Source organism: Oncorhynchus kisutch, linkage group LG22 (genome assembly GCF_002021735.2).
Source record: "Oncorhynchus kisutch isolate 150728-3 linkage group LG22, Okis_V2, whole genome shotgun sequence".
NCBI lineage: Eukaryota > Metazoa > Chordata > Actinopteri > Salmoniformes > Salmonidae > Oncorhynchus > Oncorhynchus kisutch.
Window position 1 is genome coordinate 35893730 of NC_034195.2, and position 27840 is coordinate 35921569.

The following is a 27840-nucleotide window of genomic DNA, read 5'->3' on the forward strand; positions in this document are numbered from 1 at the left end:
GTCGGTTTTGCACATTGGCATTAAACTAGACATCGTGCATCCCTAGTTGGGTTATTATTTTTCACGATATATCAGATCTTTTAAAATTTTGCGTTATCGTTTTGCCTCTAGTTTGCTGTACCTTCACTAAAACGCCAGTATTTCTCCTTCATAGCTTGTTCTCCATCTTTTTAAATGGTGCGCCAATTTGTTTTAAGCATTTTTCTTTTCATGACTCTTGTCCCTATGCAGCAGACATGGTGAGCAATTGTTTACAACATCGAATTGCAATAAAATCAGTATCGAATCACAATACATACCATATGTATTGCGATTTGACAATTCTGTATCGGCACCTAAGTATCGTGTTAATATTGTATTGGAAGGTCCCTGGCAATTCCTGCCCTAGTGGTTAATTTTTTTTATAGGTACGGCATAGGATATAATGTAGAGCTGCACGATATGGGCAAAAAATCGAATTCCAATTTCTTTACTGACTTGACTCGCAATATACACTGAACAAAAAATAAACACTATGTCAATTGTTGGTTTCATGAGCTGAAATAAAAGATCCTAGATATTTTTCATGCGTGCATATTTTTACATCCCTGTTAGTGAGCATCTCCACATCCGGCTTCAGACAGCTGTTGAAACTGTCGGTTTGCACAACCAAAGAATTTCTGCACATGCTGTCAAACAGTCTCAGGGAAGCTCATCTGCGTGTTCGTCGTCCTCAACAGGGTCTTGACCTGATTGCAGTTCGATGTTGTAACCGACTTCAGTGGGTAAATGCTGACTTTTGATGGCCACTGGCACACTGGAGAAGTGGGCTCTGCTTGGATGAATCCCGTTTTCAATTGTCAGATGGCAGACAGCTTTTTATGGAGTTGCATGGGCAAGCGATTTGCTGTTGTCAACGTTGTAAAGAGTGCCCCATGGTCGTGGTGGTGTTATAATATGGGCAGGCATAAGCTACGGCCAAAGAACACAATTGCATTTTATCAGTTGCAATTTGAATGCACAGAGATAGTGACGAGATCCTGAGGCCCATTGTCATCCCATTCATCCGCCGCCATCACCTCATATTTCAGCATGATAATGCAAGGCCCCATGTCGCAAGGATCTTAACACAATTCCTGCTGAAAATGTCCCAGTTCTTCCAAGGCCTACATACTCACTAGACATGTCACCCATTGAGCGTGTTTGGGATGCTCTGGATAGATGTGTACGACAGCGTGTTCCAGTTCCCATCAATATCCAGCAACTTCTCACAGCCATTAAAGAGTGGGACAACATTCCACAGGCCACAATCAACTCCATGCGAAGGACTTCACGCTGCTTGTGGCAAATGGTGGTCAGACCAGATAATGACTGTGACCAACAGATGTTTTCTTAGACGTGAAATCCATAGATTAGTGCCTAATGAATTTATTTCAATTTATTTATTTATTTCCTTAAAGGAACTGCAACAATTAATGATTTTACTTTGAACAAAAATATAAACCGCAACATTAGTGTAGATCAAAACGCTTGTTTGAATGAGAGAAGACGATCTGTCATTCCCAAGCAACCATTTCCAACAAATACTTTACAACTGTAAAACATTACCATGTCATCACACACTCTGGCTACTAGATATTGGCAAAAAATCTAACGCATCATTTTTTTAGGATCTGATTTTTTTAAAACTGGGAAGCTGAATTGTTCTTGTTTGGAACAGTCTCTTGACTGCATTTGACCTAACAGCAAGGAGGAGGAACTGTGCTACTTGATTGACGGGGGCCGGGCTTGGTGTGTGTGGGAAGCAGCTGCAAGAGGGGGAAAACGGCGGGAACTATACAATGTATGTTATACTGAGTGACGTTTACAAATAATTATTGCGGGCAATATCCATATCGCATGCAAATCTGTGAATTTGATCAATTGTGCTGCCCTAATCCACCTAATTTTCAAACGCTTTTAAAACATGGGAACTATGGATACAACTTGCTCTGCGCACGTGTATTATTTTGTTTTGTTTGTAATTTTACCCACTTCTCCCCAATTTCGTGATATCCAATTACGTTCTTGTCTCATCGCTGCAACTCCCCAATGGGCTCTGGAAAGGCGACGTTTGAGTCATGCGTCCTCCAAAACATGACCCACCAAGCCGCTCTGCTTCTTAACACCTGCTCGCTTAAATCGGAAGCCAGCCACACCAATGTGTGGGGGAAACGCTGTTTAACTGACTGAAGTCAGCTTGCGGGAGCACTACCCTCCACATGTAGTCGCTAGAGTGCGATGAGCCAAGGAAAGCACCTGGTATGAGGAAGAACTCCATAACTGATCCAAATAGTTTCCCTATCAGACAGGCTAGTTGCAGTTATTTCAAAAATAAATATGCGTTCAAAACGCCAGGCTTATGAGCAGTTATTCAAATGACATAGGCTACTCATTGCAGTTTCCAGCCTAGAAAAGTTTTGTACTCACTTGAAAACATTAACATTCTAAATTACTTACGTGTTGTAGCCTAGGTAGGGTATATTTCTTGTCCATAAACTGAAACAATAGGGTAGCTTTTTGAGCTGCGTACACAGGGACTGGGAGGGAGCGTATAGGTGTAGCCTAGGCTACCTATGAATTTCATTATCTGCACGCACATGCATGCATGCATACATGCATACATACAGTTGGAGTCAGTAAGACTCGTTTTTCAACTACTCCACAAATTTCTTGTTAACATGCTATAGTTTTGGCAAGTCTGTGTCATGCACAAAGTAGATATCCTAAGTCATTTTTCCAACAATTGTTTCCAGATTATTTCACTTATAATTCACTGTCACAATTCCAGTGGGTCAGAAGTTTACATACACTAAGTTGACTGTACCTTTAAACATCTTGGAGAATTCCAGAAAATTATGTCATGGCTTTAGACGCTTCTGATAGGACAATTTACCTCATTTGAGTCAATTGGAGGTGTACCTGTGGATGTATTTCAAGGCCTACCATCAAACTCAGTGCTTGACATCATGGGAAAATCAAAAATCAACCAAGACCTCAGAAAAAATGTGTAGACCTCCACAAGTCTGGTTCATCCTTGGAGCAATTTCCAAATGCCTGAAGGTACCACGTTCATCTGTACAAACAATAGTACGCAGTATAAACACCATGGGACCATGCAGCCATCATACTGCTCAGGAAGGAGACGCGTTCTGTCTCCTAGAGATTAACGTACTTTGTTGCGAAAAGTGCAAATTGATCCCAGAACAACAGCAAAGGACCTTGTGAAGATGCTGGAGGAAACCGCTACAAAAGTATCTATCCACAGTAAAACGAGTCCTATATCGACATAACCTGAAAGGCTGCTCAGCAAGGAAGAAGCCACTGCTCCAAAAACGCCATAAAAAAGCCAGACTACGGTTTGCAACTGCACATGGGGACAAACATACTTTTTGGAGAAATGTCCTCTGGTCTGATGAAACAAAAATGGAACTGTTTGGCCATAATGACCATCGTTATGTTTGGAGGAAAAGGGGGGAGGCTTGCAAGCTGAAGAACACCATCCCAACCGTGACGCACGAGAGTGGCGGTAATCATGTTGTGGGAGTGCTTTGCTGCAGGAGGGACTGGTGCACTTCACAAAATAGATGGCATGAGGGAGGACAATTATGTACATATATTGAAGCAACATCAAGACAGTCAGTCAGGAAGTTGAAGCTGGATTGCAAATGGGTCTTCCAAATGGACAATGACCCAAAGCATACTTCCAAAGTTGTGGCAAAATGGCTTAAGGACATCAAAGTCAAGGTATTGAAGTGGCCATCACAAAGCCCTGACCTCAATCCTATATGAAAATGTGTGGGCAGAACTGAAAAAGCATGTGCGAGCAAGGAGGCCTACAAACCTGACTCAGTTACACCAGCTCTGTCAGGAGGAGTGGGCCAAAATTCACCCAACTTATTGTGGGAAGCTTGTGGAAGGCTATCCTAAACGTTTTGACCCAAGTTAAACAATTTAAAGGCAATGCTACCAAATACTAAATGAGTGTATGTAAACTTCTGACCCACTGGGAATGTGATGAATGAAATAAAAGCTGAAATCACTCTCTACTATTATTCTGATATTTCACATTCTTAAAATAAGTTGGTGATCCTAACTGACCGAAAATGGAATTTTTACTAGGATTAAGTGTCAGGAATTGTGAAACTGAGTTTAAATGTATTTGGCTAAGGTGTATGTACACTTCCAACTTCAACTGTATGTTCTGAGCAAGGAACTTAAACGTTAGCTTTTTTACATGGCACATATTGCACTTTATTCTCCAACATTTTTGCATTATTTAAACCAAATTGAACATGTTTCATTTATGAGACTAAATTGATATTCTTTGTATTATATTAAGTGTTCATTGTTCATTCAGTATTGTTGTAATTGTCACTATTACAAATATATATTTAAAAATTGGCCAATTTAATCGGTTTTGGTCCTCCAATAATCGATGTCGGCGTTGAAAAATCATAATCGATTGACCTGTAGTCTGAACCAATATCTGCGTTAGAGACCTCGTGAAGGGTCTTGTTACCTCCTTATTAGTATGTAGCTGTGCAGTAGGATGCGTTGATCAGGTGTATGACTGTAAAACAAACTTTTCCCCTAGTGTGTATGCTCACCAACGCTTTTGAGTTATGTAGCCTATAGTTTATCATTCTAGTTATCATAGAAGATATTGGCTTGGTGGATAGACGGGGCTTTAACTTTGACAACTAACATTATCAACAGAACTAGCTTACTAGTAAGTCTAGCAAACTTGAATGAAATAAATATAAAATTACTTACCTATACTCTTATAATTGTTTTTCTTGACTTTTTATATTGTATTAATTGACTTTAATAATAATATACATTTCTTTGGCAAGTTTTCCACCTGCGCGCTGCAGTCGGGAAGTAAAGTGGACGTAGAATCTGTCACTTCCGTTTTGGCTGTGCCCATTGTAACGTTCGAAATGAGGTGGATAGAATGCCAACTAAATTGTGTGAAATGTCAGTCCAGAATAGCGTAGTTGTGCTGTACAGATGAGTGTTCCCTCTTCTCCTGAGACCCAGCAATTCATTTTTGTCCTCAAGTGGACATCAGTTCTTGGTCCGAATCCTAGGCCATACAAGCCACTGTATTAAGATCTGTTGTCCCTTTGAGAGGACATTCTGGGCTTTTCAATGACATCACATGTGGGAGTGTGACCTTGACAATTTTATCTTCCTGGTTCCTAAAAAAATGGCTGCCTTCAAAATTAGCACATTTTGTGGAAATTTGAAAGGGGGGTTGTGCAATTATTAATTACAATTTGTGAGTTTGATATTAAAATTATTTCTAGGAAGTGAATATCTCAGGAATGGTTAAGTGAGTTGTCACCTACTGTACCCATTGTTTGTAATGTAATTTGTTTTGGACAATTATGCACTTAAAGTGTGTGTGCATACGTACAGTTGAAGTTGGAAGTTTACATACACTTAGGTTGGAGTCATTAAAACCCGTTTTTCATTCATACATACATATTTCACATTCTTAAAATAAAGTGGTGATCCTATCTGACCGAAGGTGGAATTTTTACTAGGATTAAATGTCAGGAATTGTGACAAACTGAGTTTAAATGTATTTGGCTAAGGTGTATGTACACTTCCGACTTCAACTGTACATACATACATACAGTTGAAGTCGGATGTTTACATACACCTTAGCCAAATAATTTAAACTCAGTTTTGGCACATCCCCCTTTTTCCTCCAAACATAACAATGGCCAAACAGTTCTATTTTTGTTTCATCAGACTAGAGGACATTTCTCCAAAAAGTATGATCCTTGTCCCCATGTGCAGTTGCAAAGCGTAGTCTGGATTTTTTATGGTGGTTTTGGAGCAGTGGCTTCTTCCTTGCTGAACGGCCTTTCAGGTCATGTCGATATAGGACTCGTTTTACTGTGGATATACAGTGAGGGGAAAAAGTATTTGATCCCCTGTTGATTTTGTACGTTTGCCCACTGACACAGAAATGATCAGTCTAATTTTAATGGTAGGTTTATTTGAACCATGAGAAACAGAATAACAACAAACACATCCAGAAAAACGCATGTCAAAAATGTAATAAATTGATTTGCATTTTAATGAGGTACATAAGTATTTGATCCCCTCTCAATCAGAAAGACACCTGGGAGCCCGAAATCTTTTATACAGGTAACGAGCTGAGATTAGGAGCACACTCTTAAAAGGGAGTGCTCCTAATCTCAGTTTGTTACCTGTATAAAAGACAGCTGTCCACAGAAGCAATCAATCAGATTACAAACTCTCCACCATGACCAAGACCAAAGAGCTCTCCAAGGATGCCAGGGACAAGATTGTAGACCTACACAAGGCTGGAATGGGCTACGGCAAGCAGCTTGGTGAGAAGGTGACAACAGTTGGTGCGATTATTTGAAAATGGAAGAAACACAAAAGAACTGTCAATCTCCCTCTGCCTGGGGCTCCATGCAAGATCTCACCTCGTGGAGTTGCAATGATCATGAGAACGGTGAGGAATCAGCCCAGAACTACACGGGAGGATCTTGTCAATGATCCTGCCTTGACAGCTGGGACCATAGTCACCAAGAAAACAATAGGTAACACACTACGCCGTGAAGGACTGAAATCCTGCAGCGCCCGCAAGGTCCCCCTGCTCAAGAAAGCACATACATGCCCGTCTGAAGTTTGCCAATGAACATCTGAATGATTCAGAGGACAACTGAGTGAAAGTGCTGTGGTCAGATGAGACCAAAATAGAGCTCTTTGGCCTCAACTCGCCGTGTTTGGAGGAGGAGGAATGCTGCCTATGACCCCAAGAACCCTATCCCCACCGTCAAACATGGAGTTGGAAACATTATGCTTTGGGGGTGTTTTTCTGCTAAGGGGACAGGACAACTTCACCGCATCAAAGGGACGATGGTCAAATCTTGGGTGAGAACCTCCTTCCCTCAGCCAGGGCATTGAAAATGGGTCGTGGATGGGTATTCCAGCTTGACAATGACCCAAAACACAGGGCCAAGGCAATGAAGGAGTGGCTCAAGAAGAAGCTCATTAAGGTCCTGGAATGGTCTAACCAGTCTCCAGACCTTAATCCCATAGAAAATCTGTGGAGGGAGCTGAAGGTTCAAGTTGCCAAACGTCAGCCTTAACCTTAATGACTTGGAGAAGATCTGCAGAGAGGAGTGGGACAAAATCCCTCCTGAGATGTGTGCAAACCTGGTGGCCAACTACAAGAAACATCTGACCTCCGTGATTGCCAACAAGGGTTTTGCAAAGGGGTCAAATACTTATTTCCCTCATTAAGATGCAAATCAATTTATAACATTTTTGACATGCGGTTTCTGGATTTTTTTTGCTATTTGTCTCTCACTGTTCAAGTAAACCTACCATTTAAAATTATAGACTGATAATTTCTTTGTCAGTGGGCAAACGTACATAATCAGCAGGGGATCAAATAATTTTTTCCCTCACTGTAGATACTTTTGTACCTGTTTCCTCCAGCATCTTCATAAGGTCCTTTGCTGCTGTTCTTGGATTGATTTGCACTTTTCGCAACAAAGTACGTTCTTCTCTTGGAGACAGAACGTGTCTCCTTCCTGAGCGGTATGACGGCTGCGTGGTCCCATAGTGTTTATACTTGCGTACTATTGTTTGTATAGATGATCGTGGTACCTTCAGACGTTTGGAAATTGCTTCCAAGATTTTCCCATGATGTCAAGCAAAGAGCCACTGAGTTTGAAGGTAGGCCTTGAAATACATCCACAAAGTACACGTCCAATTGACTCAAATGATGTCAATTAGCCTACCAGAAGCTTCTAAAGCCATGACACAATTTTATGGAATTTTCCGTGCTGTTTGAAAGGCACAGTCAACTTAGTCTATGTGAACTTCTGACCCACTGGAATTGTGATACAGTGAATAATAAGTGAAATAGATGTACTAACCGACTTGCCAAAATTATAGTTTGTTAACAAGAAATTTGTGGAGTGGTTGAAAAATGAGTTTTAATGACTACATCTGAAGTGTATCTAAACTTCCGACTTCAACTGTACATGCTGTAATTGTAAACGTCCACAAGCATACATGCTTGCTTACTGTCGACCGATTAATCGGAATGGCCGATTTTTAAATGGGGACGATTTCTAGTTTTCATAACAATCGGAAATCTGTATTTTTGGGCGCCCATTTTGCCTATTTATTTAAAAAATATATATTTTAAAAATGGTTTATATACCTTTATTTAACGAGGCAAGTCAGTTAAGAACGCATTCTTATTTTCAATGATGGCCTAGGAACGGTGGGTTAACTGCCTTGTTCAGGGGCAGAACAACAGATTTTCACCTTGTCAGCTCGGGGGATTCAATCTTGCAACCTTCCAGTTAACTAGTCCAACGCTCTAACCACCTGCCTCTCGTTGCACTCCACAAGGAGCCTGCCTGTTATGCGAATGCAGTAGAATCCAAGCTAAGTTGCTAGCTAGCATTAAACTTATCTTATAAAAAACAATCAATCATAATCACTAGTTATAACTACACATGGTTGATATTACTCATTTATCTAGCGTGTCCTGCGTCTCGATGCAACGCTGGGGGATGATTTAACAAAAGCGCATTTGTGAAAAAAGCACAATCGTTGCACGTCTGTACCTAACCGTCAACACCAATGCCTTTCTTAAAATCAATACACAGAAGTATATATTTTTAAACCTGCATATTTAGCTAAACGAAATCCAGGTTAGCAGGGAATATTAACCAGGTGAATTTGTCACTTCTCTTGCATTCATTGCACGCAGAGTCAGGGTATATGCAACAGTTTGGGCAGCCTGGCTCATTGCGAACTAATTTGCCAGAATTTACACAATTATGACATAACATTGAAGGTTGTGCATTGTAACAAGTAAATTTAGACTTAGGGATGCCACCCGTTAGATAAAATACCGAACGGTTCTGTATTTCACTGAAATAAACGTTTTGTTTTTGAAATTATAGTTTCCGGAGTTGACCATATTAATGACCAAAGGTTCGTATTTCTGTGTTATGTTATAATTCAGTCTGATTTGATAGAGCAGTCTGACTGAGCGATAGTCTGCAGCAGCAGGCTCGTAAGCATTCATTCAAACACCACTTTCGCGTGTTTTGCCAGCAACTCTTCACAAGCACAGGGCTGTTTATGACTTGAAGCCAATCAGCCTAATGACTGGTGTAACCGATGTGAAATGGCTAGCTAGTTAGCGGGGTGCACGCTAATACGGTTTCAAACGTCACTCGCTCTGAGACTTAGTTATTCCCTTGCTCTGCAAGGGCCGTGGCTTTTGTGGAGCGATGGGTAACGCTGCTTCGAGTGTGGCTGTTGTCGATGTGTTCCTGGTTCGAGCCCAGGTAGGGGCGAGGAGAGGGACGGAAGCTATACATTTACACTGGTAATACTAAAGTACCTATAAGAACATCCAATATTCAAAGGTATATGAAATACAAATGGTATAGAGAGAAATAGTCCTATAAATACTATATTAACTACAACTTAAAACCTCTTACCTTGGAATATTGAAGTCTCATGATAAAAGGAACCACCAACTTTCATATGTTCTCATGTTCTGAGCAAGGAACTCAAACGTTAGCTTTTTTACATGGCACATATTGCACTTTTTCCGTCTCCAACACTGTTTTTCCATTATTTAAACCAAATTGAACATGTTTCATTATTTATTTGAGGCTAAATGGAGTTTTATTGATGTTTTATATTAATTTAAAATAAGTGTTCATTCAGTATTGTTGTAATTGTCATTATTACAAATAAAGAATTAAAAATCGTCCGATTATAATCGTTATCAGCTTTTTTTGGTCCTCCAATAATCGGTATCAGGGTTGAAAAATCATAATGGGTCGGCCTCTAATACATACACTACCTGTCAAAAGTTTTGGCACGCCTACTCAACAATTTCTTTGTTTTTACTATTTTCTACATTGTAGAATAATAGTGCAGTCATCAACTCTGAAATAACACACGTGGAATCATGTTGTAACCAATTAAGTGTTAAACAAATATTTTTAATATTCTTCAAAGTAGCCATCCTTGTCTTGACAGCTTTGCACACACTTGGTGTTCTCTCAACCTTCTTCACCTGGAATGCTTTTCTAACAGTCTTAAAGTAGTTCCCACATATGCTGAGCACTTGTTGGCTGGTTTTCCTTCACTCTGTGGTCCAAGTTTCCCAAACCATCTCAACTGGGTTGAGGTCGGGTGATTGTGGAGGCCAGGTCATCTGATGCAGCATTCCATCACTCTTTCTTGGTCAAATATCCCTTACACAGCCTGGAGGTGTGTTGGGTCATTGTCCTGTTGAAAAACATAGTCACGCTAAGCGCAAACCAGATGGGATGGCGTCTCGCTCCTGAATGCTGTGGTAGCCATGGTGGTTAAGTGTGCCTTGAATTCGAAATGAATCACTGACAGTCACCAGCAAAGCACCCTCACATCATCACACCATCTCCATGCTTCACGGTGGGAACCACACATATAGAGATCATCTGTTCACCTACTCTTCTTCTCACAAAGACACGGCGGTTGGAACCAATAATCTCATTTGTACTCAACAGACCAAAGAGCCAGTTTCATCATAGCGCTTGATGGTTTTTGCGACTGTTCTTGAGATTTTCTGGATTGGCTGACCATGTCTTAAATGAATGATGGACTGTCGATTCTCTTTGCTTATTTGAGCTGCTCTTGCCATAATATGGACTTAACCCTATTTGGTTAAGGACCCTCTTCTGTGTATTACTCCTTTGTCACAGCAACTGATTGTCTCAAGCGCATTAAGGACATCCCACGAATCAAGGAACACATGTTAATTGAAATGCATTCCATTCCATCTCATGAAGCTGGTTGAGAGAATACCAAGAGTGTGCAAAGGGTGGCTACTTTTTGAAGAATCAAAAATCAAAAATATATTTTGATTTAACACTTTTTTGGGGGGGTTGCTACGTGATTCCATGTGTGTTATTCTACAATGTATAACATAGTAAAAATAACCCTTGCGTGAGTGTGTCAACTTTTGACTGGTACTAATATATATATATATATATATATATATATATATATATATATATATATATATATATATATATATATATATATATATATATATATATATATATATATATATATATATATATATATATATATATATATATATATATATATATATATATATATATATATATATATATATATATATATATATATATATTAGTACCAGTCAAAAGTTGACACACTCACGCAAGGGTTATTTTTACTATGTATATATATATATATATATATATATTAGTACCAGTCAAAAGTTGACACACTCACGCAAGGGTTATTTTTACTATGTATATTTTAAAAATTTTACATGTTTTTTTTCTTCACCCCAAACATTTTTGGGGTTTCGTTTCTCAGGAGGCTATGGTATCTTTTTGGGGCGCTTATGCTATGTAGTTAGCTAGCCTCTCTTGTCCCAAAAAACTTCCAATCTTTTTTGTGACCAGGATGCAAAATAGGTTAACAATGGCAGCCATTTAGTTTGCTGGATCAACCTAAGCCCAGTGTCAACAGAGCTGTTTTTTTTCCAAATGGGTGACCTCACCTTGAAGTGTATCAGAATTCACAACCGCATGAGGAATCATTCATTTTCCTGGTGGTTGAAGCATTTCAGTGATGTCCTCCTGAAGCACTCTTAACTTAAATGTTACTTATCATAAGGAACTTTTAGCCTAGACACCACAATTAGTGACTAAAATGTGCTAGGTCAAGGGGATATCTGAAATCCACCCTCGCTCCTGTACTACTGATAAACGCACAAGATCACCCACCGTACTCGTCCAGAGCCTTTTTTGAGAGGGCAAATCGCTCATTTTGTTGCTGGGCTCGGCTCGTTCAAGAAACCTCACACCAGTGACGTTATTGTCAGGTTGTAATCCCAACAGATTTATCCACTCTAGAATTCCCAAATTGTATCCCTCCACCCCATGCATTTATCAGCTTGCCGCAAGCTTCTCCATTCTTAATAGGTTTTAACAGAAATTCTCCTCTACTGTCGAATTGTTTTGCGCTACTGGCTATGGAAATTGGAGGTTCTAGTTGAGTTTCATGACCCTTGTTATTAGCTTCCCCAGGTTCCTCTGGGCAGCATACCCCTCTGTTCCTCCTGAGATGGATACAGCAGATGGCCTCCAATGGCTGAAACATACAATTCAGTACAACTCTCTGCGACATGACAAAGCCCAACCTAACAGCTTGGGCCTTCTTTAGTTGCCACCTGTGAAGTGCTGAGACGAGCAGTAGTTATAATTTGCAGAAGTCCTGCATGTGACTAGGACAAACTACATTTAAAAAATATATAAATGCAACATGTAAAGTGTTGGTCCCATGTTTCATGTGCCAAAATGAAACATACCAAATATTTTTCATACGCACAAAAAACATTTTCCTCTCAAATGTTTTGTAGAAATTTGTTTACATCCCTAGTAGTGGGCATTTCTCCTTTGCCAAGACGTGTGGCATATCAAGAAGCTGATTAAACAGCATGATCATTACACAGGTGCACTTTGTGCTGGGGACAATAAAAGGCTACTCTAAAATGTGTAGTTTTGTCACACAACACAGTGCCACAGATGTCTCATTTTGAGGGAGTGTACAATTGGCATGCTGACTGCAGGAATATCCACCAGAGCTGCTGCCAGAGAATTTCATGTTATATTCTCTACCATAACCCGTTTCCAATGTTTTAGAGAATTTGGCAGTACATCTAACTGGCCTCACAACCGCAATCCATGTGTATGGCATCGTGTGGGCGAGCGGTTTGGTGATATCAACGTTGTAAACAGAGTGCGCCGTGGTGGCAGTGGGGTTATGGTATGGGCAGGCATAAGCTACCAGCAACGAACACAATTGCATTTTATCTATGCCAATTTAAATGTACAAGAATTCCATGACGAGATCTTGAGGTCTGTTGTGAGGACTATTTATTTTTTAAAGTTATCTTTGACCAACCGATGCATATCTGTATTCCCAGTCATGTGAAATCCATTGATTATTTATTTGACTGATTTCCTCATATGAGCTGTTACTCAGTAAAATCTATGAAATTGTTTCCTGTTGCGTATTATATTTTTGTTCACTATAATTACAGGTAGAGCATCAAATGGGCATGTGAAGTCTACTGCAACGCCCTCACGCATATACAAAAAAAATATGGAACACCCTGCATAATCTGAACTCCAAATTATGCTTATATGATTATCAACTGATAAGTGGATTCAGTTTAAATGAACTTCTCTCTAAATCAAATTCCCTCTCTTTCTCTCTCAGCGGAGGGTCTTCCTCAGGTCTTCTACTTTGGGCCATGTGGGAAATACAATGCCATGGTTTTGGAGCTGCTGGGTCCCAGTCTAGAAGACCTCTTTGACCTCTGTGACAGGACCTTCTCTCTTAAGACCGTTTTGATGATGGCTATTCAGCTGGTAAGTTCGGCTAGCATCTAAATGACGAAGAATCTTATTTTCTTTAATTATATCAGTGTTCTGATTGTATTTGCCAGTGTGTCCACTTGTGCATCTGTTTGACTGTCACACACTTCTCCACTCCTCAGCTCTCCCGGATGGAGTACGTCCACTCCAAGAACCTCATCTACCGAGACGTGAAGCCAGAGAACTTCCTCATCGGGCGGCAGGGGCACAAGCAGGAGCACATCATCCACATAATCGACTTTGGCCTGGCCAAAGAGTACATCGACCCCGAGACCAAAAAACACATCCCCTACAGGGAACACAAGAGCCTCACAGGGACCGCCCGCTACATGTCTATTAACACCCACTTAGGAAAAGGTAGGGCTACAGTACTGCTCCACTCTACCACACAACTTAACTTCTCGCCTCAACTTCCCTGAGTGGTACTTACATGGATACAGTATAGGCTGCTCTCATATTTGATTGGTTGAACTCTACAATTTGAAGGGCATTGCCTTTGAGATTTTTGTAACCTGTGTACATACAGTGCATTCGGAAAGCAGTCAGACCCCTAGACATTTCCCACATTTTGTTACATTACAGCCTTATTCTAAAATTGATTAAATATATATTTTTTCTCACCAATCTACACACAATACCCCCATAATGATAAAGTAAAAACAGGTTTTTAGGAATGTGTGCAAATTTATTACAAATAAGAAACTGATTATTTTTACACCAGTATTCAGACCCTTTGCTATGAGACTCGAAATTGAGCTCAGGTGCATCCTAATTCCATTGATCATCCTTGATGTTTCTACAACTTGATTGGTCCACCTGTGGTAAATTCAATTGGTTGGTCATGATTTGGAAAGGCACACATCTGTCTATATAAGGGCTAACATTTGACAGTGCATGTCAGAGCAAAAACCAAGCCATGAGGTCGCTGGAATTGTCAGTAGAGTGCCGAGACCGGATTGTGTCGAGGCACAGATCTGGGGAAGGGTACCAAAACATTTCTGCAGCATTGAAGATCCCCAAGAACAAAGTGGCCTCCAGCATTCTTAAATGGGAGAAGTTTGGAACCACCAAGACTTCCTAGACCTGGCCAAACCTGAGAAATCGGGGGAGAAGGTCAGAGGTGACCAAGAACACAATGGTGACTCTGACAGAGCTACAGAGTTTCTCAAGTTTCTACGACATGTAATATAAGTATAGAATCAATATTTAGGATGTTTTTATCATAAATGTTCAATAATGTTCCAACCGGAGAATTCCATTGTCTGTAGAAAAGCGATGGAACGAGAGCTACCTCATGTGAAATGCGCGTGACTGAGAACGAGGCTGCTGGCAGACCCCTTAGTGAAACAGCTCCCACCCGGCTCCCCTTCACATGAGAAGCCTGAAACAACGTTCTAAAGGCGGTTGACAACTAGTGGAAGCCTTAGGAAGTGCAACATAACCCATATCCCACTGTGTATTCGATAGGGGCTGAGTTCAAAAACTACAACTCAGATTTCCCACTTCCTGTTTGGATTTTTTTCAGGTTTCTGCCTGCCATATGATTTCTGTTATACTCAGACATCATTCAAACAGTTTTAGAAACTTCAGATTGTTTTGTATCCAATAATACTAATAATATGCATATATTAGCATCTGGGACTGAGTAGGAGGCAGTTGACTCTGGGCACGCTATTTATTCATCCAAAAGTGAAAATGCTGCCCCCTATCCCAAAGAAGTTAATGCGTTTGTGCCACTTGTGCTGTGACATGGTAGGGGTGGTATACAGAAGATAGCCCTAATTAAGTAAAGTAAAAAGTCCATAGTATGGCATGAACAGCTCAAATAAGCCAAGAATAACGACAGTCCTTTACTTTTAAGACCTGAAGGTCAGTCATCTGGAAAATTTGAAAGATTCTTCCTGCAGTTGCAAAAACCATAAAGCGCCATGATGAAACTGGCTCATGAGGACCGCCACAGGAAAGGAAGATGCAGCGTTACCTCTGCTGCAGAGGATAAGTTCATTACAGTTACCAGCCTCAGAAATGGCAGCCCAAATAAATGCTTCAGAGTTTAAGTAACAGACACATCTCAGCATCAGCTGTTCAGGGGGGGGACTACGGGAATCAGGCCTTCATGGTTGAATTGCTGCAAAGAAACTATTACTAAAGGACACCAATAAGAAGAGACTTGCTTGGGCCAAGGAACACGAGCGATGGACAGTAGCCCGGTGGAAATCTGTCCTTTGGTCTGATGAGTCCAAATTTTAGATTTTTGGTTCCAACCGCTGTGTTTTTGTGAGACGCAGTGTAGGTGAATGGATTATCTCTGCATGTGTGGTTCCCACTGTGAAGCATGGAGGAGGTGGTGTCATGGTGTGGGGATACTTTGCTGGTGACACTGTCAATGATTTATTTATAATTCAAGGCACACTTAACCACCATGGCTACCACAGCTTTCAGCAGCAATACGCCATCCCTTCTGGTTTGTGCTCAGTGGGACTATCATTTGTTTTTCAACAGGACAATGACCTATCACACCTCCAGGCTGTGGAAGGGCTATTTGACCAAGATGGAGTGCTGCATCAGATAACCTGGCCTCCACAATCACCCGACCTCAACCCAATTGAGATGTTTTGGGATGAGTTGGTCCGGCAGAGTGAAGGAAAAGCAGCCAACAAGTGCTCAGCATATGTGGGAAATCCTTCAAGACTGTTGGAAAAGCATTCCAGGTGAAGATGGTTGAGAGAGTGCCAAGCGTGTGCAAAGCTGTCAAGGCAAAGAGTGGCTACTTTGAAGAATCTAAAATATGCTAAACGATTCCATGTTTTCTTTCGTAGTTTTGATGTCTTCACTATTATTCTTCAATGTAGAAAATGATACAAATAAACTTTTGATGTGTGGAGATGTGTGTGCGTGTGGAGCAAGACCTCCAACACAGGAGTATGGTAGAAAGGCTATATATTGGTCACCGCTGAAAACGGACACCCCTCCCTTTTTGTTTCAGAGCAAAGTCGACGGGATGACCTGGAAGCCCTGGGCCACATGTTCATGTATTTCCTACGAGGGAGTCTGCCGTGGCAAGGACTCAAGGTAGGGGAGCTAGGCATGATGTCAGCTGGGTCATGTTCAGTAGGCACAAAATGGAGAGGTACTATCAGAGCTTGTCCAATAAGAAATGCTTGTTTTTGTTTTTTGTTGCAAAGCATTTTGCTATGATGTGTGATGCGCTACTAGTTGTGATTCAAGGAGAGAGAGAGAAGGAATGTTCACCTAAAGGAAGCACAGGAGCGATAAAGTGGGTGATTGAAAGACTGGCTAGGAGGAGGGAAAGCGAAATGTAACATTGGGTTGAAGGGAGGGAGAAAAGATGGCAAAAGTGTGTTTGGACTCTATTTGTGCCTTCTACCTACAGGCTGACACCCTGAAAGAGCGATACCAGAAGATTGGCGACACCAAGCGCAACACTCCCATCGAGGTCCTCTGTGAAAGCTTTCCAGGTATTATGCCAATCTTCCACCATGACACTAGTACATGCCTTTGAAATGGTTACATTTCCTAGAACACACACTTTGCACTGCATGTTATGGCAGTTAATAATCACAATAGAATAATCTAGAGTGAGCTGGACTTGGACTGGGGTTCCGCTAACCCCGTTCCGCTAGCGGAACCCCTCGCCCACAACCAAATGAAATTGCAGTGCGCCAAATACAAATCAACAGAAATCACATAAATCAAATTTCTCAAACAATCAAGTATTAGGCACCATTTTAAAGATACATTTCTCGTAAATCCAGCCAGTGTCTGATTTCAAAAATGCTTTACAGCGAAAGCTCCACAAACGATTATGTGAGGTCACCACCAAGTCACAGAAAAACTCAGCCATTTTTCCAGCCAGAGAGGAGTCACAAATAGAGATCAAATTAACCTTTGATCTTCATCAGATGACACTCATAGGACTTCATGTTACACAATACATGTATGTTTTGTTCGATAAAGTTCATAATTTATGTCCAAATAGCTTATTTTGTTAGGGCGTTTGATAAACAAATCCAAACGCGCGTTCAGGTCCAGCTGAACGTCGGACGAAAAGTTTAAAAAGTTATATTACAGGTCGTAGAAACTTGTCAAACTAAGTATAGCATCGATCTTTAGGTTGTTTTTATCATAAATGTTCAATGTTCCAACTGGAGAATTCCGTTGTCTGTAGAAAAGCAATGGAACGAGAGCTACCTCATGTGAATGCGCGTGACTGAGATTGAGGCTGCTGCCATACCTCTGACTCAATCCCCTCTCATTCGGCCCCCCTTCACAGTAGAAGCCTGAAACAACGTTCTAAAGGCGGTTGACATCTAGTGGAAGCCTTAGGAAGTGCAAAATGACCCATATCCCACTGTGTATTCGATAGGGGCTGAGTTCAAAAACTACAAACCTCAGATTTCCCACTTCCTATTTGGATTTTTTTCTCAGGTTTTTGCCTGCCATATGCGTTCTGTTATACTCAGACATCATTCAAACAGTTTTAGAAACTTCACATTGTTTTCTATCCCAATACTAATAATATGCATATATTAGCATCTGGGACTGAGTAGGAGGCAGTTCTCTGTGCACGCTTTTCATCCAAAAGTGAAAATGCTACCCCCTATCCCAAAGAAGTTAAGTTAGCAGAAGATGCTTCTTGGAGGACAGGCGCATAGGAGAGTGAATGATGGAGCATGTATTTGCAAGACACCATGTTTCCATCAACTTTTCATGCGGATGAATTTAGCTGATGGAAACAGGAACTGCCGGTTAAATTTTTGAAATGCTGACAATTTATTAGTTTGACATGGTGGTGTCTTTGGGTTGTTAAAAATGAATTATACGAGAAATGTGCAAATATTGATATAACCATCATATTGAAGTAGTCACTCAATATTTTGTGTGGTCCTCCCACAACTTACACGACTCGAAAGCTTGGCTGCCGTTTGATAGATACAAATAATATCGCTCTTATCCATAATAATCTCAATGTAGGTAGCCTACCTGCGAGCTATTGGCTGAAGAGCATGTGCCAAAATCAGTGGGCACATTTGCTATATAAATCAAATCAGCTATTTTCAAGTCTCTCCACAGATGGCAAATCAAATTGTATTTGTCACATGCGCCGAATACAACAGGTATTCACCTTACAGTGAAATGCTTACTTACAAGCCCTTAACCAACAATGCAGTTTCAAGAAAATAACTAAAAATAGTAATAGATAAGAATAACAAATAATTAAAGAGCAGCAGTAAATAACAATAGCGGGCTATATACAGGGGGTAACGGTACAGAGTCAATGTGCGGGGGGCACCGGGGTCAAGGTGATATGTACATGAAGGTAGAGTTATTCAAATGACTATGCATAGATAATAAACTGAGTGTAAAAGCAATGCAAATATTCTGGGTAGCAATTAGTTTACTTGTTCAGCAGTCTTATGGCTTGGGGGTAGAAGCTGTTTAGAAGCTTCTGGGACCTAGACTTGGCACTCCGGTACCGCTTGCCGTGCGGTAGCAGAGACGACAGTCTATGACTAGGGTGGCTGGTGTCTTGGACTATTTTTACGACTTGGTCCCGGTGATTTACTGGGGGTACGCACTACCCTCTGTAGTGCCTTGCGGTCGGAGGCAGAGCAGTTGCCTTACCAGGTAGTGATGCACCCCATCGATTGGTGCAGCTGTAAAATGTTTTGAGGATCTGAGGACCCATGACAAATCTTTTCAGTCGCCTGAGGGGGAATAGGTTTTGTCATGCCCTCTTCACGACGGTCTTGGTGTGCTTGGATCATGTTAGTTTGTTGGTGACATGGACGCCAAGGAACTTGAAGCTCTCAACCTGCTCCACTACAGCCCCACCGATGAGAATGGGGGCGTGCTCAGTCCTCCTTTTCCTGTAATCCACAATCATCTCCTTTGTCTAGGTCATGTTGCGGGAGAGGTTGTTGTCCTTGTACCACACGGTCAGGTCTCTGACCACCTAACCTATAGGCGGGCTCGTCGGTGATCAGGCCTACCATTGCTGTGTCATCGGCAAAGTGAATGCTGGTGTTGGAGTCGTCCCTGGCCGTGGAGTTATGCGTGAACAGGGAGTACAGGAGGGGACTGAGCATGCACCCCTGAGGGGTCCCCAAGTTGAGGATCAGCGTGGCGGATGTGTTGTTACCTACCCATACCACCTGGGGGCAGCCCATCGGGAAGTCCAGGATCCAGTTGCAGAGGGAGATGTTTAGTCCCAGGGTCCTTAGCTTAGTGATGAGCTATGAGGGCACTATGGTGTTGAACACTGAGCTGTAGTCAATGAATAGCATTCTCATATACAGTGCCTTGCGAAAGTATATCTTTATGTTTGAAGCCTGAAATGTGGCAAAAGGTCGCAAAGTTCAAGGGGGCCGAATACTTTCGCAAGGCACTGTAGGTGTTTCTTTTGTCCATGTGTGAAAGGGCAGTGTGGAGTGCAATAGAGCTTGCATCATCTGTGGATCTGTTGGGGTGGTATGCACATTTTGGGTCTAGTGTTTCTGGGATAATGGTTTTTATGAGCTATGACCAGCCTTTCAAAGCATTTCATGGTTACAGGCGTGAGTGCTACAGGTTGGTAGTCATTTAGGCACGTTACCTTAGTGTTCTTGGGCACAGGGACTATGGTGGTCTGCTTGAAACATGTTGGTATTACAGACTCAATCAGGGACATGTTGAAAATGTCAATGATGACACTTGCATGCTGGCAGTACACGTCCTGGTAATCCGTCTGACCCTTGCAGCCTTGTGAATGTTGACCTGTTTAAAGGTCTTACTCACATCGGCTGCAGAAAGCGTGATCACACTGTTGCCCGGAACAGCTGATGCATGTTTCAGTGTTACTAGCCTTGAAGCAAGCATAGGTTGCAGAGTGGGATTTCTTAGAAGCTTCCGGGTTAGAGTCCCACTCCTTGAAAGCGGCAGCTCTACCCTTTAGCTCAGTCCGAATGTTGCCTGTAATCCATGGCTTCTGGTTGGGGTATGTACGTACAGTCACTGTGGGGACGACGTCATCGATGCACTTATTGATAAAGCCAGTGACTGATGTGGTGTACTTAATGCCATTGGAAGAATCCCGGAACATATTCCAGTCTGTGCTTGAAAAACAGTCCTGTAGTTTAGCATCTGCTTCATCTGACCACTTTTTTTTATATAGCTAGTCACTGGTGCTTCATGCTTTCATTTTTGCGTGTAAGCGGGAATCAGGAGGATAGAATTATGGTCAGATTTGCCAAATGGAGTGTGAGGGAGAGCTTTGTATGCGTCTCTGTGTGTGGAGTAAGGTGGTCTAAGATTTATTTTCCTTTAGTTGCACATTTAACGTGCTGATATAAATGAGGTAAAACTGATTTACGTTTCCCTGAATTAAAGTCCCCGGCCACGAGGAGCGCCGCCTCTGGATGAGCATTTTCCTGTTTTCTTATGGCGGTATACAGCTCATTGATTGCGGTTTTAGTGCCAGCATCGGTCTGTGGTGGTATGTAGACAGCTACGAAAAATACAGATAATCTTTAGGTAGATAGTGTGGTCTACAGTTTATTATGATATACTTTACCTCAGGCGAGCAACCTCGAGACTTCCTTAGATAACGTGCACAAGCTGTTTACAAATATTTACAAATAAAGCAGCAGTTTTTGTGACAAACCATCAGTAGAGGGGAAAATGTGGCCTTAGTGCACTCAATTGTCTGGTATGACTAGATGGGCCTCTTGTTTTGCCTGAACCATGTTGACTGTGTTTCCCCATTTGTAGAAGAGATGGCCACCTACCTGCGCTACGTGCGGCGATTGGACTTCTTTGAGAAGCCCGACTACGAGTATTTGAGGACTCTGTTCACCGAGCTGCTTGAGCGTAAAGGATACACCTTTGACTACACCTACGACTGGGATGGCAGACCGATTGTGAGAAGCTAGCGTTCACGTGCTAAATAGCATAAGTGTAGTCTCAACTACAATTGTCAAATAGCAGCTGTTGAAAGACTAGAGTAAATGTTCTGATTTACAGCAGCTTGCTAACTGTTAATTCCTTTTTGTTTTTGTATAATAACTATTTGTGTACCTTTTCATAGCTGGAAAGTTGGGAAATCAAAAGTAGAGAATTTAAAACACGTGAAATAATAAAAATATATATATTTCCTTGAGCCTTTTTGTTTACCTGTCAGTCTCTCGCTTTCACTCTTTCTCTCAGCCTACTCCAGTGGGGGCTGTCAACGTGGACTCGGGTGCGTCTGCCATCACGAGAGAAAGCAACGCTAACAGAGACAGGCCCTCGCAGCAACAACCCCTACGGAACCAGGTAAACACAGTCTCACTTCAGCTCTGCCTGTTCATCTGAAAAAGCCAATAATTTCCAGAAAATCTACTGGAATAAACAAATTCATGAATATACTAATCCTTGTGATGAAAATGTGCATGGTTCTAGTCAATACTATTTCCATTCCTGTCAGTTGATTTGGACATGGAATTTCTCAATAGGAGAGCCAATTCCTAAATTGAAGGAGATTGAAATGGTGTTGGTCCTCACCTTACCAGCCACAAGGACAATGAATAAGTATTGCTTGCTTGAACACCTTGTATAAGTGACCTACTGTAGAATTAGTTTCAATGCTATGGAGTTGCAAGACTTATGATTATGGTTTTGGGATTGTCTAAATAGATCACACTAGCTCTCAACAAGCTTTACAGTTTACACTACAGTAAGTCCAACACCATTTAAATTCGTACAATTTTAAGGCAAAAGAGTAGTAGTCCATATAGTTTTTTTCCAACTGGGTGGCTTTCCTTATGCTCCACACACTTCAAGCTTTCCTCTCAAATATTTTTTCGGTTGGTTTGGTGCTATATGGCTTGATTTTCTAACAGTTCGAGTAAAAAATAATATTTCTCAGCATCTCCGCTTTTGGAAAAGACAGAAGCAAAAGGAGCTTTCAGGTTGAAATTAGAACCTAACATGTAGTCTCAGCTGATCTTTTAGATGAGTTGCTGTTGGCACCAAAATACCTCATCCATCTCCGCCTCTACCTAACTGTGTTCAACCAGAAAGAGGCATGGAGAGACGCAAAAGGAATTTCATAGTTGGATGTCCTCCAGCGATGGCTACCAACAGGCAGTGAAGCTTGTCTCAAATTTGATTGGCTGCAGCTAGAGTAGTTCTACGTGAGTGTGTGTGGCGCTGCGCCCAGGAGTCCCAGACTTATCTCTAATCATTGCTTCAGCTCTGAACAACAACCCACCTGTCTCCATTGGTGCTCCAGTATGTGCCAAAAAGGGATTGTAAGAGCAAGCTGGAGAGACAGAGGGAAGAGGAAGGAATTGAGATGGAGGGGAGATTTAGGTAGAGGGAGAAAGAGGAAGGTGAATAAGGCAGAGTGGACTTGAAGAGAACTAGAGGTAGAAAAAAGGAGAGAAATGAGAGGGGGAGAAAGGAAACATCCTTGGTTTTGAGTAGGTAGACGCATATCACCCCATCAGTATCTCCAAGCACGAGTTGTTTTATTGAGCCAGGACTTCAGACCCGCAATACAGGACATGACAACCAGTCTGAAATGAACTCACAGTAATTACCAGTTGAAAGCTCCCAGACTGCATAAGACCCCTGCCAAAGCCCCCTGCAACAACTTTTAGTAGCTAATCCCTCAATGTCCTGTCACGTGCAACCTGTCCTGTCCAGGGGAACAGTGAAAGAACGAGATACATGGGGGGATAAAGCAGTGCTTGCTGGCCCAGACTACTCAATCAATGCAGCCAGGACAAAGAAACAATTGCAAGTCTCTTCGGAAAGCCACCAGGGTTATAAAATATGGTAATACAGAAAAATATGTCAAACATACATACAAGGTTTCTTATAACTGTCTAAAATGTTTTGCTTTAAAATCAGAAATCAAATTAAGGTAGACTCAGCCATATGAAGTAGATTAAGGGTTAATTTCCGCAACAACTTAGTGTTGAAACGTGAGGCTCTACTTCTCCGCTGTTTTGGTCCCGTGGCTACCACGCGGTCGCCAACCTTTGCACATGCGCAGATACTATATGAGAGTGAAGTGTTGCATATCGCTCATTTCGATATCGGCGATGCTGCTCGTGGCAATGTCATTTTGCTGAGTCTACCTTTTTAAATGTCTAATTTTGCCATACTTTTTTTGTTTTGACCTGGTTGTTTTCAATTGCTTACACGTATTCCCAGCTTCGTAATGCGTCTCACCTCTTTTCTTTGTTTTCCTGCGTTGCATGGCCTGTTGGCACCTGCTGCTCTCACTCACTTGCACCGCCCACCCACATCTTGCTCTGCCCATCCGCCTCCCCAACCAACCAGACAGCAGCATCAGACCGCAGAGGGGCATGGGATGCACAGCCCCACCGGCAGACAAACTCCTCCTACCTGAGCAGCTCCCACCTGGCCGCAGACAGGCATGGGGGCTCTGTGCAGGTATACACCAACCACTGAGATACCGACTACTACTTAGTGGCTGGCTTCCAAACCAAAAAACCTGCTTCGTTGCCTATGTCCTTGATAGCCCTCTAGCCCACAGATACGAAGGGACATAAAAGATGAAAACAATATGGCAGAAACTCTTCATAGGTGGGGCCCTCGCCACATTGCTTTCACCCGCTCTCTGCTCTTAAGATAGATGTTGTACTCTGTATGCGAAGATGTTATGGTATGTTGATCAACAGCAATGATGATTAACATGTTGTGTTCAGGAGCAAGACAGGGAGGGACCAGCTTTTTCATAGCAGCATGCAGACATTTAGTCTGAGGAGGCGGCAGACAGGGAGAGACCGGTTCACAAGACCCACCAGACACATGTTCACTCACACTCAAGCAAGATCCTTTCCCATTAAGGGAGACCGGGAGTAGAGTGAAGGCTAATGAGCCACATAAGTGACACCACACATGGATGTCTGGAAGTGGCTAAGCTGTATGGATGGAAATCAGTAACTTTACTATAACTTAACTTATATTATATTTCTGTCATGAGGGCCTACGTATTACTGTAATGTTTGTGACCGAACGGGCAAGATGCCGTAAGCAGTCATTACAGAGCTGATGTCATAACAGCTTATGACAACTGCCATTACGCTTTCTTGAAATTATTAGTTGTAGTTAAGATTGTTGGCTAGCATAGCTTTTCAGAATTCACCGATAAATTGGTAAACTAAAGGCATAGAAACTGTAAATGACTTGGTAACAGGAAATACATTAATGTCCATGACAGAATTAAAGTCATTTTGGACTGACTAATTTGAAATACATTCTTAAGTTACATATCACACAATATTTTGAACATCAGAGCAACCTTGAGGGAATCTTATTTGAGTCAGAAAATAATGTTCATATGATAGGTTAGATATATACCAAACCTTGCAGAGAGCATATCCAACTGACAATCTCTTAGAAGAAAAAAGCCCAAACTATTTTAACCAAGACTTAAAATAACTGATATTGGCACAAGATGGGGGGGAAAGTTGGCGCATAACTAATGAAATTGCAGTTAATGAAATTGCAGTTAATGAAAATGTATGTCAATGCAGTATAAACTAATGTATATAATTTATCATACAAGTGAGAAAAAAAATCACATTCTACAGCACAACGGCAGAGTCATGTCTGAAGTGTAAAACTAACAATGATTGTTAGTCCATGTTTTCTGGGAATGCTATAAAATCCTAAATGTATGGGTGGAGCTAGAAAGTTGGCTGTCAGAAGTATTACAATGTAAACTTAATTTTAATCAGTCTGTATGCATATTTAAAGACATGGCATATGAGGGTATAGTGATACCCAATGGACCGGACGATTCTCATCACTCATCTGGAAAAAACGTATGACAACGTGGAAATCAATTAACACAATGGAAAAATCGAATGATCGATTATTGAAATGGCATCTGCGACCAAGGAAAAACAAATCGGTACAATATAAGGCCATGTGACAAACAATAATGCAGGTACTAAGGATGGAGGTGTGAGCGTACGGGTCTGGGCAGAGGATGTAGTTTATTTCTGTTAGTAGTTGTTTGCATATGTATGTTTGTATTTGGAGTGGGGGAAAAACACTTTTGAATAAACTAATACAAAATTGAGTTAGCTAGCAGTAGACCTAGCCAACATGCATATTTGAGTAACAGTTTTATGTGACTCGTGACAGAGTTAAGTTGGTTGTCACAAGATGTTATCATGACACTTTGGGCTATAGTATGATCATGACAGTGTTTTGTTAATCTTACGACGCAATGTCGGCATTTAGTCATCTAGCAGAATTATCTTTATTTTTGCATGGCTGATATGACTTTTTTTCCCATGTGCCTCAGGTGGTCAGCTCCACCAATGGGGAACTGAATGCTGATGACCCAATGACGGCCCACTCCAACGCACCTATCGCAGCGCAGGCCGACGTGGAGGTGGTGGATGAGGCCAAGTACGTTTCTGCTGCTTTTTCTTCTGTCGTAGCTAGCTCGGTCTCTCCCCATTTTTGCTTGGTCATCTGTCCCTTTCGAAAGCACTTCGTTTTTTAGTTGTAATCAAATCAAATTTTATTTGTCACATTCTTTGTAAACAAGTGCGGACTAACAGTGAAATGCTTACTTTCGGGCCGTTCCCAACAATGCAGAGAGAAAGAAAAGAGAAATAATAGAAAAGTAAAACACTGAATAATATGCTAAATGAAAATATAAACTTGCAACAATTTCTATGATTTTACTGAGACACAATTAATTTAAGGAAAACCGGAAATGGAAATAAATGTATTCGGCCCTGACCTATGGATTTCACATGAATGGGAATAGATAACTTTTAAAAAATTCAAAAAATTCAAGTCACTATCTGGTATGACCGCCATTTGCCTCATGCAGCACGACATATCTCTTTCGCATAGAGTTGATCAGGCTGTTGATTGTGGCCTGTGGAATGTTGTCCCAATCCTCTTCAATGACTGCGAAGTTGCTGGATATTGACAGGAAACATATTGTCAGAAACATGCTCATTAGGTGACATGTCTGGTGAGTATGCAAGCCATGTAAGAACAGGGACATTTTCAGCTTCCAGTAATTGTGTACAGATCCTTGCGACATGGAGCTGTGCGTTATCATGCTGAAACATGAGGCGACAGAGGTGGATGAATGGGACGACAACGAGCCTCAGGATCTCATCACGGTTTCTCTGTGCATTCAAATTGCCATCGATAAAATGCTAATTTGTTTGTTGTCCATAGCTTATGCCTGCCCGTACCATAACCCCACTGCCACCATGGGTCCCTCTGTTCACAACGTTGACATCAGCAAACTGCTCACACACACAACGCCGTACACGTGGTCTGCACTTGAGGCCGTTTGGATGTAGCAGTAGCATATGTGATGAGTAAAAAAAAGTTAGTGCACTGCTGATTGTCCAGTTAGTTAAATAGTTAACCAAATAGCTAACTATTTAGCTGTCTTATGGCTTGGGGATAAAAGCTATTCAGGGTCCTGTTGGTTCCAGACTTCGTGCATCGATACCGCTTACCATGCGGTAGCAGAGAGAACAGTCTATTACGGGTGGCTGAAGTCTTCAACAATTCTTAGGGCCTTCCTCTGTCACCGCCTGTTGTAGAGGTCCTGGATAGCAGGGAGCTCTGCCCCAGTGATGTACTGGGCCGTACGCACTACCCTCTGCGCAGCGCCTTGCTGTCAGATGCCAAGTAGTTGACATACCAAGTGGGGATGCAGCCAGTCAAGATGCTCTCAGTGGTGATGCTGTAGACATTGTTGAGGATCTGAGGGCCCAAGCCAAATCTGTTCATCATCCTGAGGGGGAAGAGGCATTATTGTGCACTCCTCATGACTGCATTTGTGTGTTTGGACCATAATAGATCCTTAGTGATGTGGAAACTGAGGAACTTGAAGCTCTCGACTCTCTTCACTTCAGCCCTGTCAACGTGAATGGGGGGCATGCTCGACCCTCCATTTCCTGTAATCCATGATCAGCTCCTTTGTCATGCTGACGTTGAGGAAGAGGTTGTCCTGGCACCACACTGCCAGGTCTCTGACATCCCTATAGGCTGTCTCGTGGTTGTAGGTGATCAGGCCTACCACCTTCTGCAAACTTAATGATGGTAATGGAGTCATGCGTGGCCACGCATTCGTGGGTGAACAGGGACTACAGGAGCGAACTAAGCACACAACCCTGAGGGGCCCCTGTGATCAATGTGTTGTTGCCTACCATCACCACCTAGGTGCGTCCTGTCAGGCAGTCCAGGATCCAGTTGCAGATGAAGGCCATGTCCAGGCTTTCAAAGCTACAGATGAGTGCTACGGGTCAATAGTCATTTAGAC

General features: G+C 41.8%; 1 protein-coding gene across 4 annotated transcripts in view; it reads left to right on the forward strand.

Annotated features, from left to right (window-relative positions):
* The window catches only part of LOC109866866 (casein kinase I-like), a 63519-nt gene that overhangs the window by 29242 nt on the left and 6437 nt on the right, over positions 1-27840 (forward strand). For 2 of the 4 annotated variants that reach the window (XM_020455745.2, XM_020455744.2), the window contains exons 5-12: positions 13357-13508; positions 13637-13871; positions 16501-16586; positions 16909-16993; positions 21285-21433; positions 21720-21827; positions 23844-23957; positions 25843-25949. In XM_020455745.2, the coding sequence (XP_020311334.1) occupies positions 13357-13508; positions 13637-13871; positions 16501-16586; positions 16909-16993; positions 21285-21433; positions 21720-21827; positions 23844-23957; positions 25843-25949 (1036 nt within the window). The remainder of the gene's footprint in view (positions 1-13356; positions 13509-13636; positions 13872-16500; positions 16587-16908; positions 16994-21284; positions 21434-21719; positions 21828-23843; positions 23958-25842; positions 25950-27840) is intronic. The other 2 variants (XM_031801489.1, XM_020455746.2) reach the window with 1 other exon arrangement.